Source organism: Apis cerana, linkage group LG3, assembly GCF_029169275.1.
Source record: "Apis cerana isolate GH-2021 linkage group LG3, AcerK_1.0, whole genome shotgun sequence".
NCBI lineage: Eukaryota > Metazoa > Arthropoda > Insecta > Hymenoptera > Apidae > Apis > Apis cerana.
The window spans coordinates 7,641,596-7,655,192 of NC_083854.1; the positions used below are offsets into that span (position 1 = coordinate 7,641,596).

The window sequence follows — 13,597 nt, forward strand, 5'->3', positions numbered from 1 at the left end:
ATTTGCTGATCGGTTTTTTTTTTTTTTTTTTTTTTTTCTCTCTCTCCTTCTTTGCAGAGGACGCTACGAAGCAGGAGCAGAAGGAGCACGCGAACCGCGAATGGGTATCACCGGTGCCGGAAGTGGAGGTGGGCGGCTCGGCGCCTGGCGGCCCCCAGGTACGAGCGCGGAAGGACATTCCAAGGGGCGCCAGATTCGGCCCTTTCCTCGGCAAATGGGCCAGCGAGCCTTTCAACCCCCGTTACGCGTGGGAGGTGAGTCGTTATCCTTCTCCTTACGCGATATGCGTTTGAACGGGATTTTGTTGATTCGTGAAAGCGGGGAATCGTGGATAGATGCCATCGATGAATATCGTCTGTCGTGAATTTTATAGTTTATTTTGTAGATATTTTGTGCTCTTATTATTGTTAATATTTTTTGAATTTTGAAACAAATTTTCCACGACTTTGAGAGTATAATAGGAAAATTATAAATAACGATTGAAGATGAACGACTTAGTATTCTGGCTTGAATGAACGTTCAACGTAAATATCTATCCTAATTTTGGGTGTGATTTTGATATTTATATTCCATCGTGGAAATGGAAGATGCAGAGATTTTCCGCGAAAGTGAGGGATTCATGCGATATCATCTCGCAGGGGGGTTCTCGTGGAACCGTTTGAAAGATGATCGATCTGTTTATGGTTCCGGGATCCCGTGGAGGAATACTTTTGCCCGAAACCAGTGTCAGTGGGCTCGCTATCCTTCTGCTATAATCCCGGGTATTATCCGGCAGATGCCGAAGGACAGGAAAACGAGGAAGAGAGAGGAAGATAGGGGAGAGGAGAAAGGGAGAAACAGACAGAGAGTCGTCTCTTCGGTTGGAAAGGTAGACACCTGGTCGGCTCGTTCGTCGAAGGTGTCATCCATGTTGACAGATCTGTCAATTGGCTCGCCTCGGACAATTTCTCTCTCGATTCCTTTCCGATTTTTCGATTCTCTAAAATTCTTTCCAAGCACATGAACGCCTCTGTTGCTTCTTCAACTCGACCGTGAAATCGGCACATCAAGTCAAAATCGGAGAAGCAGTCCGTTCATGCGATTTTTTTTTTAATCGAGATTAAAACCATCTCCAAACTCTATATATATATATATACGATAGATCTTTTTTAGCGTATATTTGTAGTAATTTAAAGTCGAAATTGGAGAAATCTACCTCATTTTCTTATTTTTCCTATCAATATGAATCGTCTTCAAATTCTATTCCCAATGATAAATCGTTCAACGATTCAAAATCCGTCGTTAAAAATCTCCCTTCGTCTCCCTTTCTTCGTTATTTCCAATCAAAGATAACTGGTGCCTTCTAAATTCTATTATATATCAATTGCACGGAAGATTATTCATCCTCGAGGTGGAAATTTCGATTTAAAAAAAACTCTTGCTCCGCCTGCACCCTCGCGGAAAAATCATTCTGAAACGATATTACGGGATACGGCGCAGCGGAATCGGGGACCAGGCGTGTACCGGTCCAGAGGGTGTGATAGATATGATAGCGGCAACGTTACGTTACGTTAGCGCATGTCGCACTGACAAAATGTAAATGGCGCCATCCATCTAACTGCCGACAAAAAGGCAGCCGGGGCCAACTGTCGGACCGGCGATTACAGGATCGATTAAAGCCAAACTACCCCTTCGTTTCGTCGGCCCGATCTATCAACCCCACGCGCGTAAACGTGCGAGAGTACGAAAACATCGCGACAGAGAGATCTCTCTTGCCTCCGAGTTCTCACAGAATTTCGAATAATGTTCCCTTCCAATTCTGGGACTCGGTTAGAGTTAAGGGGAAGATCGATCGAGAAGAATTTCAGGTATTTCCACTTCTCGTTTCGTTATTTGTAAAATAACCGAGAAATATACGATATATATATATACACAGGGTACAGTTAGTAACGAACCTATCGAACGGTTAACAAACATGATCCTTTTTCTGAAATTGGAGAAATCGAGGAGGGATCCCTTTCGATCGATTCGCACGCTATCCCCTAATCCTAATCCTTTTCTCACATTCTCGGGGAAAGGCGTTCCTCGGATGGAAAAGGGGGAGAGATAGGGAAGATGGAAACTGGATTAGTGATAAACTATCAACGGGCTTCGATATTTCTCTCCATATTTCGATCTTCCATTCGATCTCCGATCGATAAGCCGAACGAAAAATAGAACAAGAGAAAGAGTAAAAAAAAAAGAGACTCGCAGAAGATTTCGTTTTATATCACAGAATATGAAGAATATAAAAAAAAGACAGACCTCAAACCGAAATTTTTCCCCAAATTTCGTGAGCACCTCGTTCGTTACATACCGTGCACACACACGCACACCTGAAGCGGAACGAAGGGAAGGTCGTGGTATCGAGGGTTGTTGTTCGAGGTATCGGTGGTACCCCACCTGCCACGTTGGCCGAGTCTCGTTTCTCGGATCCACCCGAATTTGGGGACGGGAGGTGGAAAACCGAAGGAAACCGAAGGGGCGATCTCTATTCTTTCCGGTTGCGTTTTGCTCGGTGACGCGTGATCCGCAGAACGGCCGACTCGCGGCGTGCCTTAGTGGCAACTAAACCAATCTTGGGCTTAGCTCGCTCGGCCGTGAGACCCTCGTGTCGAGGGGTACGGCTCCAATTTACCGAATGATCTCGAGAACCCGCCTTAAATGATCAATCCTGTCGCGTTTATTGCATCGCGCTCGCCACTCTTACCGCTCGTGTCCTCCAATCTCCAACTCTTCGAAAGGCGTGATGTCGATTTAATTACTCGAATAAAAGGATGTTCCTTTATTTCACGTCCAACCGTATCCCATATATTAATCCAGCTTTCTGTTTGCCACCCATTTATGATATATTTCCATATGGAACGCGAGGAGGGTTCCACAGAATCCACCCCCGTCGGGGGCCACGTTTGCCCTCTTTTTCCCCGTGCAACTCGCTCATCGACATATTGGAAGCATCGTCAATTTTTCCACGTGATCGCTGACGGCCCCACTCGCCCTCTCTCGAGCACGAACGAGTGCACGAGTGTACGAGCGCCGGCTGGTCTCTCTTTTTCGAGCGGCCACGAGGGAGAGGAGAGAGATATATACATACATACATACATACATACATACATACATACATATATATATATATATAGAGAGAGAGAGAGAGAGAGAGAGAAGAGCGGAAGATCGGTTGTTTTTCATATCGAAGCAGGCACCACGCGCCTCGTTGAACCTCGTTGCGGGCCACTTTTTCGACAAATCGGGTGGAAAGCTGCGCCATTAGCGGCGCGTATGTCGCTGACAAATCATATAAATGACGACTCTCGACGAAACGTGTCCTGGCCGCGGACCGCAGCACCAGCGACCCAACCCCGATGCCCCCGTAATCAGACAAATTGTGACGCGAACCGCAAACAGAGTAGGAATCCCGCGCGTCTCCCGTTCCTCCTCCCCGTTTTCCGCGCCGAGAACCGTTTTTCAAAAAAAAAAAAAGGAAGAAAAAAAGAAACGTTACTCGATCATCGCCGCCTCTCGACCCTTCTCGAATTCGCTTCGAGAAGAGGCGATCCTCATCGAGATAACAATATGCCCTCGCTGAATGCCCTTGCTCTCCTTCCTCGCGCACGCCTACCACTTAACCACCTCGGCGAAAAGCATCGAGAGGATGAAAGAATTCGCCTCCCTATGTAGGTGGTGCCGACGGAATCTTATTGTGGATGTTATTAAATTCTCGCTCGATCTCCAGCCACGTATTCCACGTAGACAATCGACGTGTCCGGCACAATGCTACGGGAACGGCGCTGCCCTATTATTCGTGGACATTGTCCAGGTGAACTGGCCCTTACTTGGGCGTTGCAGGAGGTCAAGCCCCGGAAGTGATTCGACAATGAGCCACATTATGCTCAACCCTCTTCCCTCCCTGCCCTTCATCTTCTTTTCCTCTCGATTCCGACCACGGCTCTCGATCCTATATATATATATTAACTCGGCCGCGTTTTCCATCTTCCGCTTTCAATTCACGAATCCACGCGAGCCATCTCTCCTAGGCGCGAATCTCGTATTATTCGTGGCGTGGAATCTATCGGGGCCACGTAGGAAAGGTGGCACGACGACCTTCGCTTTCTCAAGGCGTAGAGTTACCCGATGATTTTCATCGCATTTGAATATGAAATTGGAGAAAGAAAGAAGAGGTGAAGAGGGAAATGTTTGATGGGGGAAACAAGTGACAATCAGCGGCGGGGGGACTATGCGGGGCATTGTGAGGCCGGTCAGGATACGAAGAGCCCCCTCGGTCGGTCAGTGGTCATCTATGCGAATTTACCGGTCGTGACGAACGGGGTGGCCGTGTAAACGCGAAATTTCGCACCCCTCGCATGGGGTAGAAAGCTTTTTCTTCAAGGAAGGGGTAGCGCACTTTGCTCGAAAGCGAAGGAAGACTTATATGCTTTTTCTGCCTCGAATTTTTCGTTTAGAGTTCCTGCAAAGAAATGCGACGAGGAGCTTGGTTACAGGAAATGGGGCGATGAAAAGGAGAAAACCTAAATGCATGATGCATACGTTATACGTTGGCCAAAAATGCAAGGGACTATTTTGGCTAACTAGCCCTTTTCTCGGGGATCGAGTTTTTGATTGATGGGATTGGCCCAGGCTTGTTCGCGGCTGCACCTTCTCCTATTATGTTAATAAAGCTTAGATACAACTTGGCACGGTTTGAATAGTTAACGTGTGTATTTTGACATTTAAATTTACTGGCAACGAGTTTCTGTCCCGCCCCATACGTTGAGTTAACTTGGTTTTATTGAAAAGTTGTGAAGCTGCTCACAAATTGCTTACAAATCTTGTTAAAGGGATTCGATTAATTATTTCTTCATATAGATTCGATGCCAATTCTATCGATTATTTAAATAATAATCTACGCAAAAAGAAAACGAAATTAAGGAAAGATTTCTTAAATAATAACATAATATTTCATCTCGATCTTAAATAAGATCTTAAATAAGATCTTTACACGTGTTGTAGAACGGGTCAATAAATTTCCTCCTCTGTATGTACTTTTGCCGAAACGAGCACGCGTCGCGCGAGATTCAACTGCTATATAAAGCTTTAACTGGCCTTTCTTTCTGTCAAACCAGCTGTAAACCGGCCTCTTCTCTCCGGCTCGAACCACCCCATCTCCCCGCTTCTCGTTTCTCTGGGGTGGCGAAACGCGGAGGGTGATAAATCTCGTCCGCTCGTTACCCCACTATCTGTCGATAATAGACATAACAGACACGTGTTGCCCGGTCGTCAAGCTGACCCCGCTGTCCCGTACAATAGAGACGCGTCGGAATCGGAATCATCGTCTTCAAAGGAGAGCTATCGCTCCTTGCGCTCTCGTTTCTCCGGAGTCCCTCCACGTTCCCACTTGCCCACGATTTACTATCCCTCGACCAAACGTTAAAGACCGTCTAAAAAAAAAAAAAAAAAAGAAATGAAGGAAAGAAAGAAAAAGAAAATCCCTCGACCATTCTCGAATCTTCGAATAGCTCGTCGAGTAGGTTTCGAAATTTCACATTTTCGATTCTCGTGATCTGAAATTCCGCGAATCGCCGCGAGACAATTCATTGCCAAGCGCAATACCTGAAACGTTGTCCACGCACGACGAACGAGAATTAAAATTTTACGATTTGATAACTAACAGCAGGTCGCCTTCTTGGTTTCTCATTGTCGCCGCGTTTCACCTCTCTCTTCCCCTTGTCCTTTGTTCTCTCTCTCTCTCTCTCTCTCTCTCTCTCTTGGTACAGCACGTCTTTCTCTCCCGTTCGGGATTGCAGTTTCATGGGGTTGATGGCGCTACAGACGCCGGATAGGGCCTCCGCCGTGTGTAGGAAGCCGTTCCTCGTTTTCGTCGGCGTGAACTTAATTGAACTTGTTCGCTAACTCATAACGAGAAGTCGAGCAAGTGCCCTCCTGGTTATAATTTACGGGAAACAATCGCTGCCTTTGATGTCCCGACAATTGTCCCGGATCCACACCGGAGGAGGAACTGTGACACGAAGGAACGAGTAATAGATCTTTCTCAGATTTACCTTTACCTTGGCCGAACAGCGTTTGCCAAATCTCTCCTTGCTACTCCTTGCCGTTTCGAATTTCGAGTTACTGCTCGATGGAGGAAAATTTTAAAAGAAGAAGTTGAACATTCGGTGGAAAGGAGAAGAGAGACGAATCCAAAGATGAATTTTTCGAGAAGAGAATTTCACCGTCGAATTATTTAAAAATTCGGCTGTTGAAATTGTACAGATCGTTATATTTAACCCGATCAAGTTTCCTAGCTCAATTAAAAATGAGCAATCGCACAATGAACGCATACGATTAAACGCAGCCACCCACGTTATTTGTAATATTTATCGATGACGCGCGTCCCGTTCGCCGCATTGAAAACGTAAACTCAATATCCCAACCCTGAATCGACAAGCAATCAATGGCAATCATTGTTTTCCACTAGCCTAGAAAAAAAAAAAAAGAAACCGTATTTCATGGTTTCGATACGCGCTCACGAATGTTTAATCGCTTCAATGATTTTCGGCTGCCATGTTGAAATTACATCGTCGCGAGCATCGAAATAAAACCGATCATTGATCGAAAATCATTCTTTCGTATCGACATTCCCTCTCTTTCTCTGAATTATTCGAGATTTAATTTCCTCTTGATTGACTAATTCGATATTGAAATTACAACAAGTTGGAGATATTTCCTTACAAGTTTCTAACGTTTCAGATTATCGAAAATTTCGTTTCGATCCTCGTTTTCTCATTCACCACCATTGTTGAAAAAAATCACAATATTCGCCGAATATACACGAAAACGAAAGCGATCACCGTCGCTCGATTACATCGATATTTCCTCCTCCCGGTCACGAGGAGCTTTAATACTCTGGATTATTGGGAATCGGTGGAAAATTGAAGCGGATCCGGGTGAATATCCATGGAACGATTTCGCACGTAGCTTCTACTTAGTCCCGAGATTGGCAGAATTTGGTACACGGCCGCACGGTTGACAGATTGTGCATACGAGCGCGCAGATCCCGCCACAATGACCGAACTAATCTGGTCCGGTTCAGGAAGGTAGTCTAAGTTCAATATACACAGAAATACACCGAGGCCTGGAGGCGTTTCGTGTGTGCCTTCCACTATTGGCTTGCATTAATCACGAAGCCGTTCCAAGCCGTGGGCAACAACGGGTTCCGGCGTCAACTTAATTGTCCCGCTCGTTTCGCCAGAGATTCATTAATTGGGATGCAGCACTTTACATGCGCTTTCTCTCCAACAATTGGATGTCACGCTCCTCTCCTCCCCTCCCAAACTCTCAGAAACCTTCTCCGTCACGTGTGGACAAACGATTCGACTTTGTACTTTGAATGTGAAATTGGCAAAGAAATCTCGGGAAGGAAATTTTGGAAATGAAAAGGGTCCAATGGTCGTGGAAACGTCGGTCGTCTTGTCGGATTTCCTTGCGAGATCTCAGGAACGAGGAGTGGAGCGAGAGATTTCGGCAAATTTTCTGCCAGGCTAGCCTCTCTAATGATCGATCATATAAAGGGGCTGGCAGTGACGCGACTCGGATATAATTTATACCGCTAGATAGCGTGGAGGGTAGCTTCCCTTAGAACGCAGGCGAGAGAGAGAGAGAGAGAAAGAGATTCTGCAGAAAGGCCGGTTCGGGGGTGGCATCTGCTGCGCGTTAGACACGGGTCGGAGGGCACCGTTTGCTTCGTCATTACTTAGTTTGCTGTTAGTTTGCCGGCACGAGTCAAGTGGGTCAAGTATGGGGAAATATGTATCTAATCGGGGAGAAAAAAAAGTCTGTCGTGCTTCTTTGAATTGCGTATGAATTGACGTAAAATCGTAATGGAGACCAACCTTGAAAGTATGTCTTCTCGTTCGTTCTCGGCTCTTACTCACCCGTGTGTATTCTTTATCGTTTCCCGTGTTTGAACAGAAAACTCGATTGTCTTTGCACGTAAGTGGACACAGCCGCGCGATTAATCACCGATATCCCACCGCTTGTATAATTGCAAACTCTGATTTACGATTCGTGACTCGTGTGCTTCGTCTCTTTATCGCTCGCGCGTTTGCCTATCAAAAATGTAATTAAACGTGGTCTGTCGGCTCGATATCGGTCTCGTTCGAATTTCATTTGGAAATTCTATTGATCGTGACGCTGGTTTTCCTCCAACGACAAGCTCGATAAAATAATTCCTCGACGATCGAAGGACTCGGGCTTAACAGAGGAGCGCGGCCCATTCACAAATTTCTATCATTTTTTTTTACGATTAATTTCGCTCGATGCAACGTCCAATCCTTCCATGGAGTGTTTTATTTTCTTTTCTTTTTCTTCCACTATTTTTTCTCCACATATGAAAATATAACAAATCGAGAAAATATCTTAAGAAGGAACGAGGAAAGAAATTAATAATCGCGAGCCAATTAAGGGTGGCAGGGGGGCTTCGACAGTAGGCGCGAATCGTCTACGATCTCCTTGGGGAGAGGGGGGATGAGGTTTAAACTAAGAGGAAATTAAGCAAAGATGTCGCCACGACTAATTGGGGTGGGGCGCGGATACGACGACGTCTGGAATCGTAAACAGTCCTGTTATTTAGGAGATGATAATTGACCGTTTCGCTCCCTCCCCGCCGCGCGACGCCCAACGAATTTCTCGAAACTCTGGGAAATTCGCCGGTGCGCGCGCGGGGCACACGATGTTTACGAGCCTCTCTCTCTTTCGCCCCGTTGTCGATCGACCGGGGGATGAAAATGGAATTCGATACGCCATTGTTGCGTCACACGACGATAATCACGGCTCACTGTCGCCAATTTCGATCTACGTGATCGTGGCCGTGACTCTGCTCGATTCAGGAGGATTCCATCTTTTATTGTCCGCCGTATAAATGTTAGTTGGTATTTTCTGGAATTAATGAGCGACGAACGCTTGGTATAATTTTATCAACAGAATTTCGTATCGGAAAATAAAATTAATTGGTTGTGGAAAAATTTTGACAATATTATATCGGAGAACGAATTCTCGCGAATTCAAGAAGATTAATCTTCCGTTAAATTTGTTCGAAATAAATTAAGTGCGTTTGGGATTAAAAGTTGTGTTATAAAAAATATTGACAAAATTATATTGGGAAGAATGAAATCGTGGAAAAAATTTTGACGAAATTATATATTATGAAATGAGCTCTGGTGAACTTATTTGGAAGGATTTATTAATCGCTTATTATTTATTATAAATCGATTTTTGTTCTTGTTCTTTTTTTGGAGGGGGGGGGGGAAGTTAAACGAGGAGCAGTGTTATGGAAAAATTTTGACAAAATTATAGAGGGGATTGAATTGAAAATATCGCGATGCCTCGAAGTTGACGAATCAGGAAAGTTGCGAGGTCGGTTTTCCAGGAGGTGGAGGACACGCTGTGTCGGCTAAAAGCATTTTTGCGTCGGCCATCACGGTACTATCATATGCTATCGATCCACTTTATTCATAACTTTCGTCCCTCGTTACCACGTTGAATCGGGCCTCTCTTTCCCTCCGCCTATTCTCTCTTTCCTCCTTTCTGCGGCTGTTATAGTTTTACATTAAAATTACGGGAGGAAAAATTACGCTTTTCATTTATTTTTACATTCGATGTACGTCCGTATCGATATATTTTTCCTTTCACGATTATTGGACCATCGAGCCATTAAAAATACAAAGTGTTCCATTTGTAACAATTACTCTCAAATCTTCTCGTTATTCCGAAAAAAATGTTTCAAGTAAAATCTACTTTCGTTTCGAAACAGAGGCGTAATTTGATTTCAATCACTTTTCTTTCTTTTTTTTTTTTTAATGCGAAAAATTACTCTATCAATTTAAAATAATTTAAAACACGCTTAAACTCTAATTTCCTAACTTTCACCAAGAAAACAAAACACGGTAAAAATTAATAGATTTAATTTCGTTCAAAGATCAAACATCTTCAAACATCTTCGGTGTATCTTTTTTTTTGAAAATATTTCAAAAAAAAAAAAAGAAAAGAATCGACACGAAAAGATCCAGGTGACTTGGACACACGATGTCTTAATTTGTGAATGGACACGTTCCACGTCGTGAATGCCGTCCCTTCGAAATCGAACGAGCAGATAGAAACGTCGAATTCAACGATTGGAAGATCACGATCGTTGGAGGAAGATCCTGGTGAAAAACGTGGAAAACGACGCGGAACCTCGCCGATTATGAGGGTCCATTGAGAAGAGGGAGGATCTGTCGCGCTGTCTGCCCAAGCCTCCTTTCTCATACGGATATTTTGGGTAAAATCCAGCCGATGTGGAAAGATCTCTCTCTCTCACTTTCTCTCTCTCGTCGGCTCGGTTTTGTTGGAGGTGTGAGGTTACAAAGGATGAAAAAGAGGAGAGATCGCGTCGTGTTTTGTGCGAGGACGACCCGTGTCCTGGCCGAGCGGGGCCCCATGCCGAGGAAACCCTCTGGAACCGTGTGCCCCGCACAACAGTTTCGGACGCGTCTTGTCCACCTCTTGTCGCCTCTTCTTCCGAATTCTCCTTCCTTTCTTTCACTCGCCGGCGGATTCCCTGTCCGCTCGAGCGGACAAATTAGATCCCGAAAAGATTTTCTCGCCGCGAATACTTTAAACGAGCACCAACTTGGGAAACTTGAACTCGAGAGGAAAGTTTCAATTTACGGGGATGGGTTTGTAGGCATTTGGGTCGGGTGCGCGTGAAATATATATTTCTCCTCTGTGTCTTTAATTAAAGCAAGGTAGTAGAGAGAAGCAAGAAATACATCGGATATATGATGTACGAGCTACTTTTTTCTTTTTGTATTGCGATTGTATTTGAGAAAAAATTTCACTCGCTTCACTGTTATTACATAATATGAATAACAATTCCTTCTTTCTTGTCTTTTTTTTTTTTTTTTTTTTTTAAGAAGAAACGAAATCTCACGCATCCATCGAATACATATTTTCTTCGACTACTTTTCCCCCCCATGTGAAAGTGAACGACGCCGACATTCAATTATCATCGTTGCCCTCGAGCCGTCGAACTGTGAATATCGCTCAGTGTTCCAGAGAGGATGGAAGGAAGGTTCGTGGAGGGAGAAAGAGAGAGGAGAAAAAAAAACAAGGAAAAAAAAGAAGAAAAAAAAAAGAAATCAGCAGAAACACCGGGGATGTAATTAAAATGGTCGCGCATTTCTGCCAATTTTAGCAATTTCGCGGCGACGCGCGCGGCGTGCCGTTAAAGAGGCTCAAGGAATCATGCAATTATAATTTATTCGCGTGTCGACCGTCGACTCGGTCTCTCCCTCTCTTCTCTCCACCATTCCTCCTCCTCTGCCTTTTCCCATTTAACTCGTATTTTCCTTTGACTCTCTTTCCAACCTTTGCCGGTGTTCCTCTGTTATTGTGCGAAAGATAATGCGCGCGGCCTCGTAATTAATTCCTCCTCGATTCGATAAAGGGGAACAAATGTCCCCCTCCTCTCTCCCGGTCGAAGTCAGACGTCCAAATTTTTCGAGTGTTTCTTCTCTCGGATTCGTCGGTAAAAATGGACGGTGTATTTCGCTTTTAATTTCAAAGAGGCTCCGATCCTTAATGCCCGTTCCGGTTGCGAGCGGAGAGAACCGCTCTTGGAACCCGAACGGAGCCCGCCGACGCTTTCTGCGCCACGATTATGGGAATAAACGAGATCCATCCACGAGGCTAGACAAATCTGTCCTACGAATTGTTAGCACATGTCCGTGTCCGCCGACAAAGAGAGATGGAAATTCCCGCTGCGAGGTTCGCCGTGTGTCGGTTGACTCATTGGCTTCTTCAAAATTCAGAGATCGATTCTTTTTTTTTTTTTTTGTAACTCGAACAAAATTTGAAACGATGATTTTTCAAGAATCGAGAAATCTTAAGGACGCTCATTTATCTTTTTTGTATACGGAAGACAAAATAATTATCTTTTTCGAAGGTTTTTCTGAAAATAAAATTTTATACGAAGATAGGATTAAAATCTCGTTCAACAGAAAAAAAAAAGAAAGGAAGAAAAAGAGAAAGAGGAAAAAGTGTAAAGGAAGCATTTACGCGTTAGAGAGATTCCCCTTAAAGGCGAAGTGGGAATTTTAACAAGTTTCCATTTTCCGCAGAAATGCTCTTTGCTGCGCGAATAAGTAGCAAAGTTGGCGCATCGTAGTGAAAGGTGTCATTCGCGTGAGATCCTAATCTGTCGCGTTGCATAGCCTAGAAGTCCTATTGTGGCGGCTCGTTCGTGCCCATCTTCGAAAAACTCTCCTTAGCCCGGTAGCTAAACTGGCCATTATGAGCCGCGTGGAAATCGCGCCATCTCGCTTTCCTTTTCTTCCTTTCTTTCCAAACTGTCCCACTTCTTATTCAGGCATTATAGGGTATTACTAGTCGGCCGTCCCTACCTGAACCGATGCGACGATCAATGATACTCGTCTTTGGTAATCGTTCCAGACATCGAGAAATGGAAAATCTGGCGCAACAATCTCTCTCAATCGTCAATATTACTTTTACGAAATCTTAGACATATTTCCTTTATGGAACGTTCTAAACTTTACGTCATTTGATTATGTTGCTCGAATTTTAATAATTTATCAGAAGAATTGGCAAAGAATTGGTAAACGTAGCAATAATCGAAAATAATGAAAATCTGTGCGAGCGTGACAGCGAGAAGCTACAATCAGAGAAAGAGAGAAAGAGAGAGAGAGCAAAAGTGTCAAGGCGTGAATAAATATTTCTTACGAGTTCATCCCCATGTTTCTCCAGAGTTTACTCCTACCTGAGATTATCCGGGATGAACAAATTTTTCCTTGGGAAGCAACTCTTCCCAAGGCTGCTGCTACTACTACTACCACTACTACTTGCTAATGCGTGCATTACTTACCTGCAAGGTAGACCGCTTTATCCACCTGCGAGATTCATTGATTTTTATGGGTTGCACCTAGTTGTACTCGTTACCGGCAGGTGGTAGGGTAAAACCGACCAAGGGACCCCCGCGGCGAAACTCACTCAGATATCTGTGATAAGGGAACGTTGAAAATACTTTTCTATTTTTACAGAGAGAGAGGAAAACTTCGCGTTGATAATATACCTGAAAAAAAGAAAATCTTATTGATTTATAATCCTATTATTTCGATTTAATTTTTCAATGACAAAATATTATACTTTCGATGATTTTCTTTTTTTTTCAACTAAATAAAAGTAACCATCCAAATTATTACGAAAGAAAAGATTAATCGGGGATCGATGCGTGACATTTTCATAAGCATTTCCTCGAAGTACAATGGACAACGAGATCCCCGATGTGGAAGTGTGAAATGTGTTTAGAGCCGGGAGGGTGAGAATTGGCCGGGGAAGGTATCGAAAGGCGGGCCGTCCAGGGGCGTATCAGGGTGAGACGCTTGGCCGGCCAAGCGTCTCGGTGCGTATCGTGGCCGCGCAAGACAATTGAAAAAATCACTTGTCTCGCCCTAAAAGTAGGGAGAGTGAGAGAATACACCCCTAGATGGATGCTGGAGCGACGCGACTGGGTGTGATGAGAGGGCGATAT

The 13,597-nt window shown here is 44.4% G+C and overlaps 1 protein-coding gene across 5 annotated transcripts in view; it reads left to right on the forward strand.

Annotated features, from left to right (window-relative positions):
* Window positions 1-13,597, forward strand: part of LOC107998058 (MDS1 and EVI1 complex locus protein EVI1-B-like) — a 65,167-nt gene that overhangs the window by 37,942 nt on the left and 13,628 nt on the right. For all 5 annotated transcript variants that reach the window (XM_017057072.3, XM_062072611.1, XM_062072613.1 and 2 more), the window contains exon 3: window positions 58-254. In XM_017057072.3, the coding sequence (XP_016912561.2) occupies window positions 58-254 (197 nt within the window). The remainder of the gene's footprint in view (window positions 1-57; window positions 255-13,597) is intronic.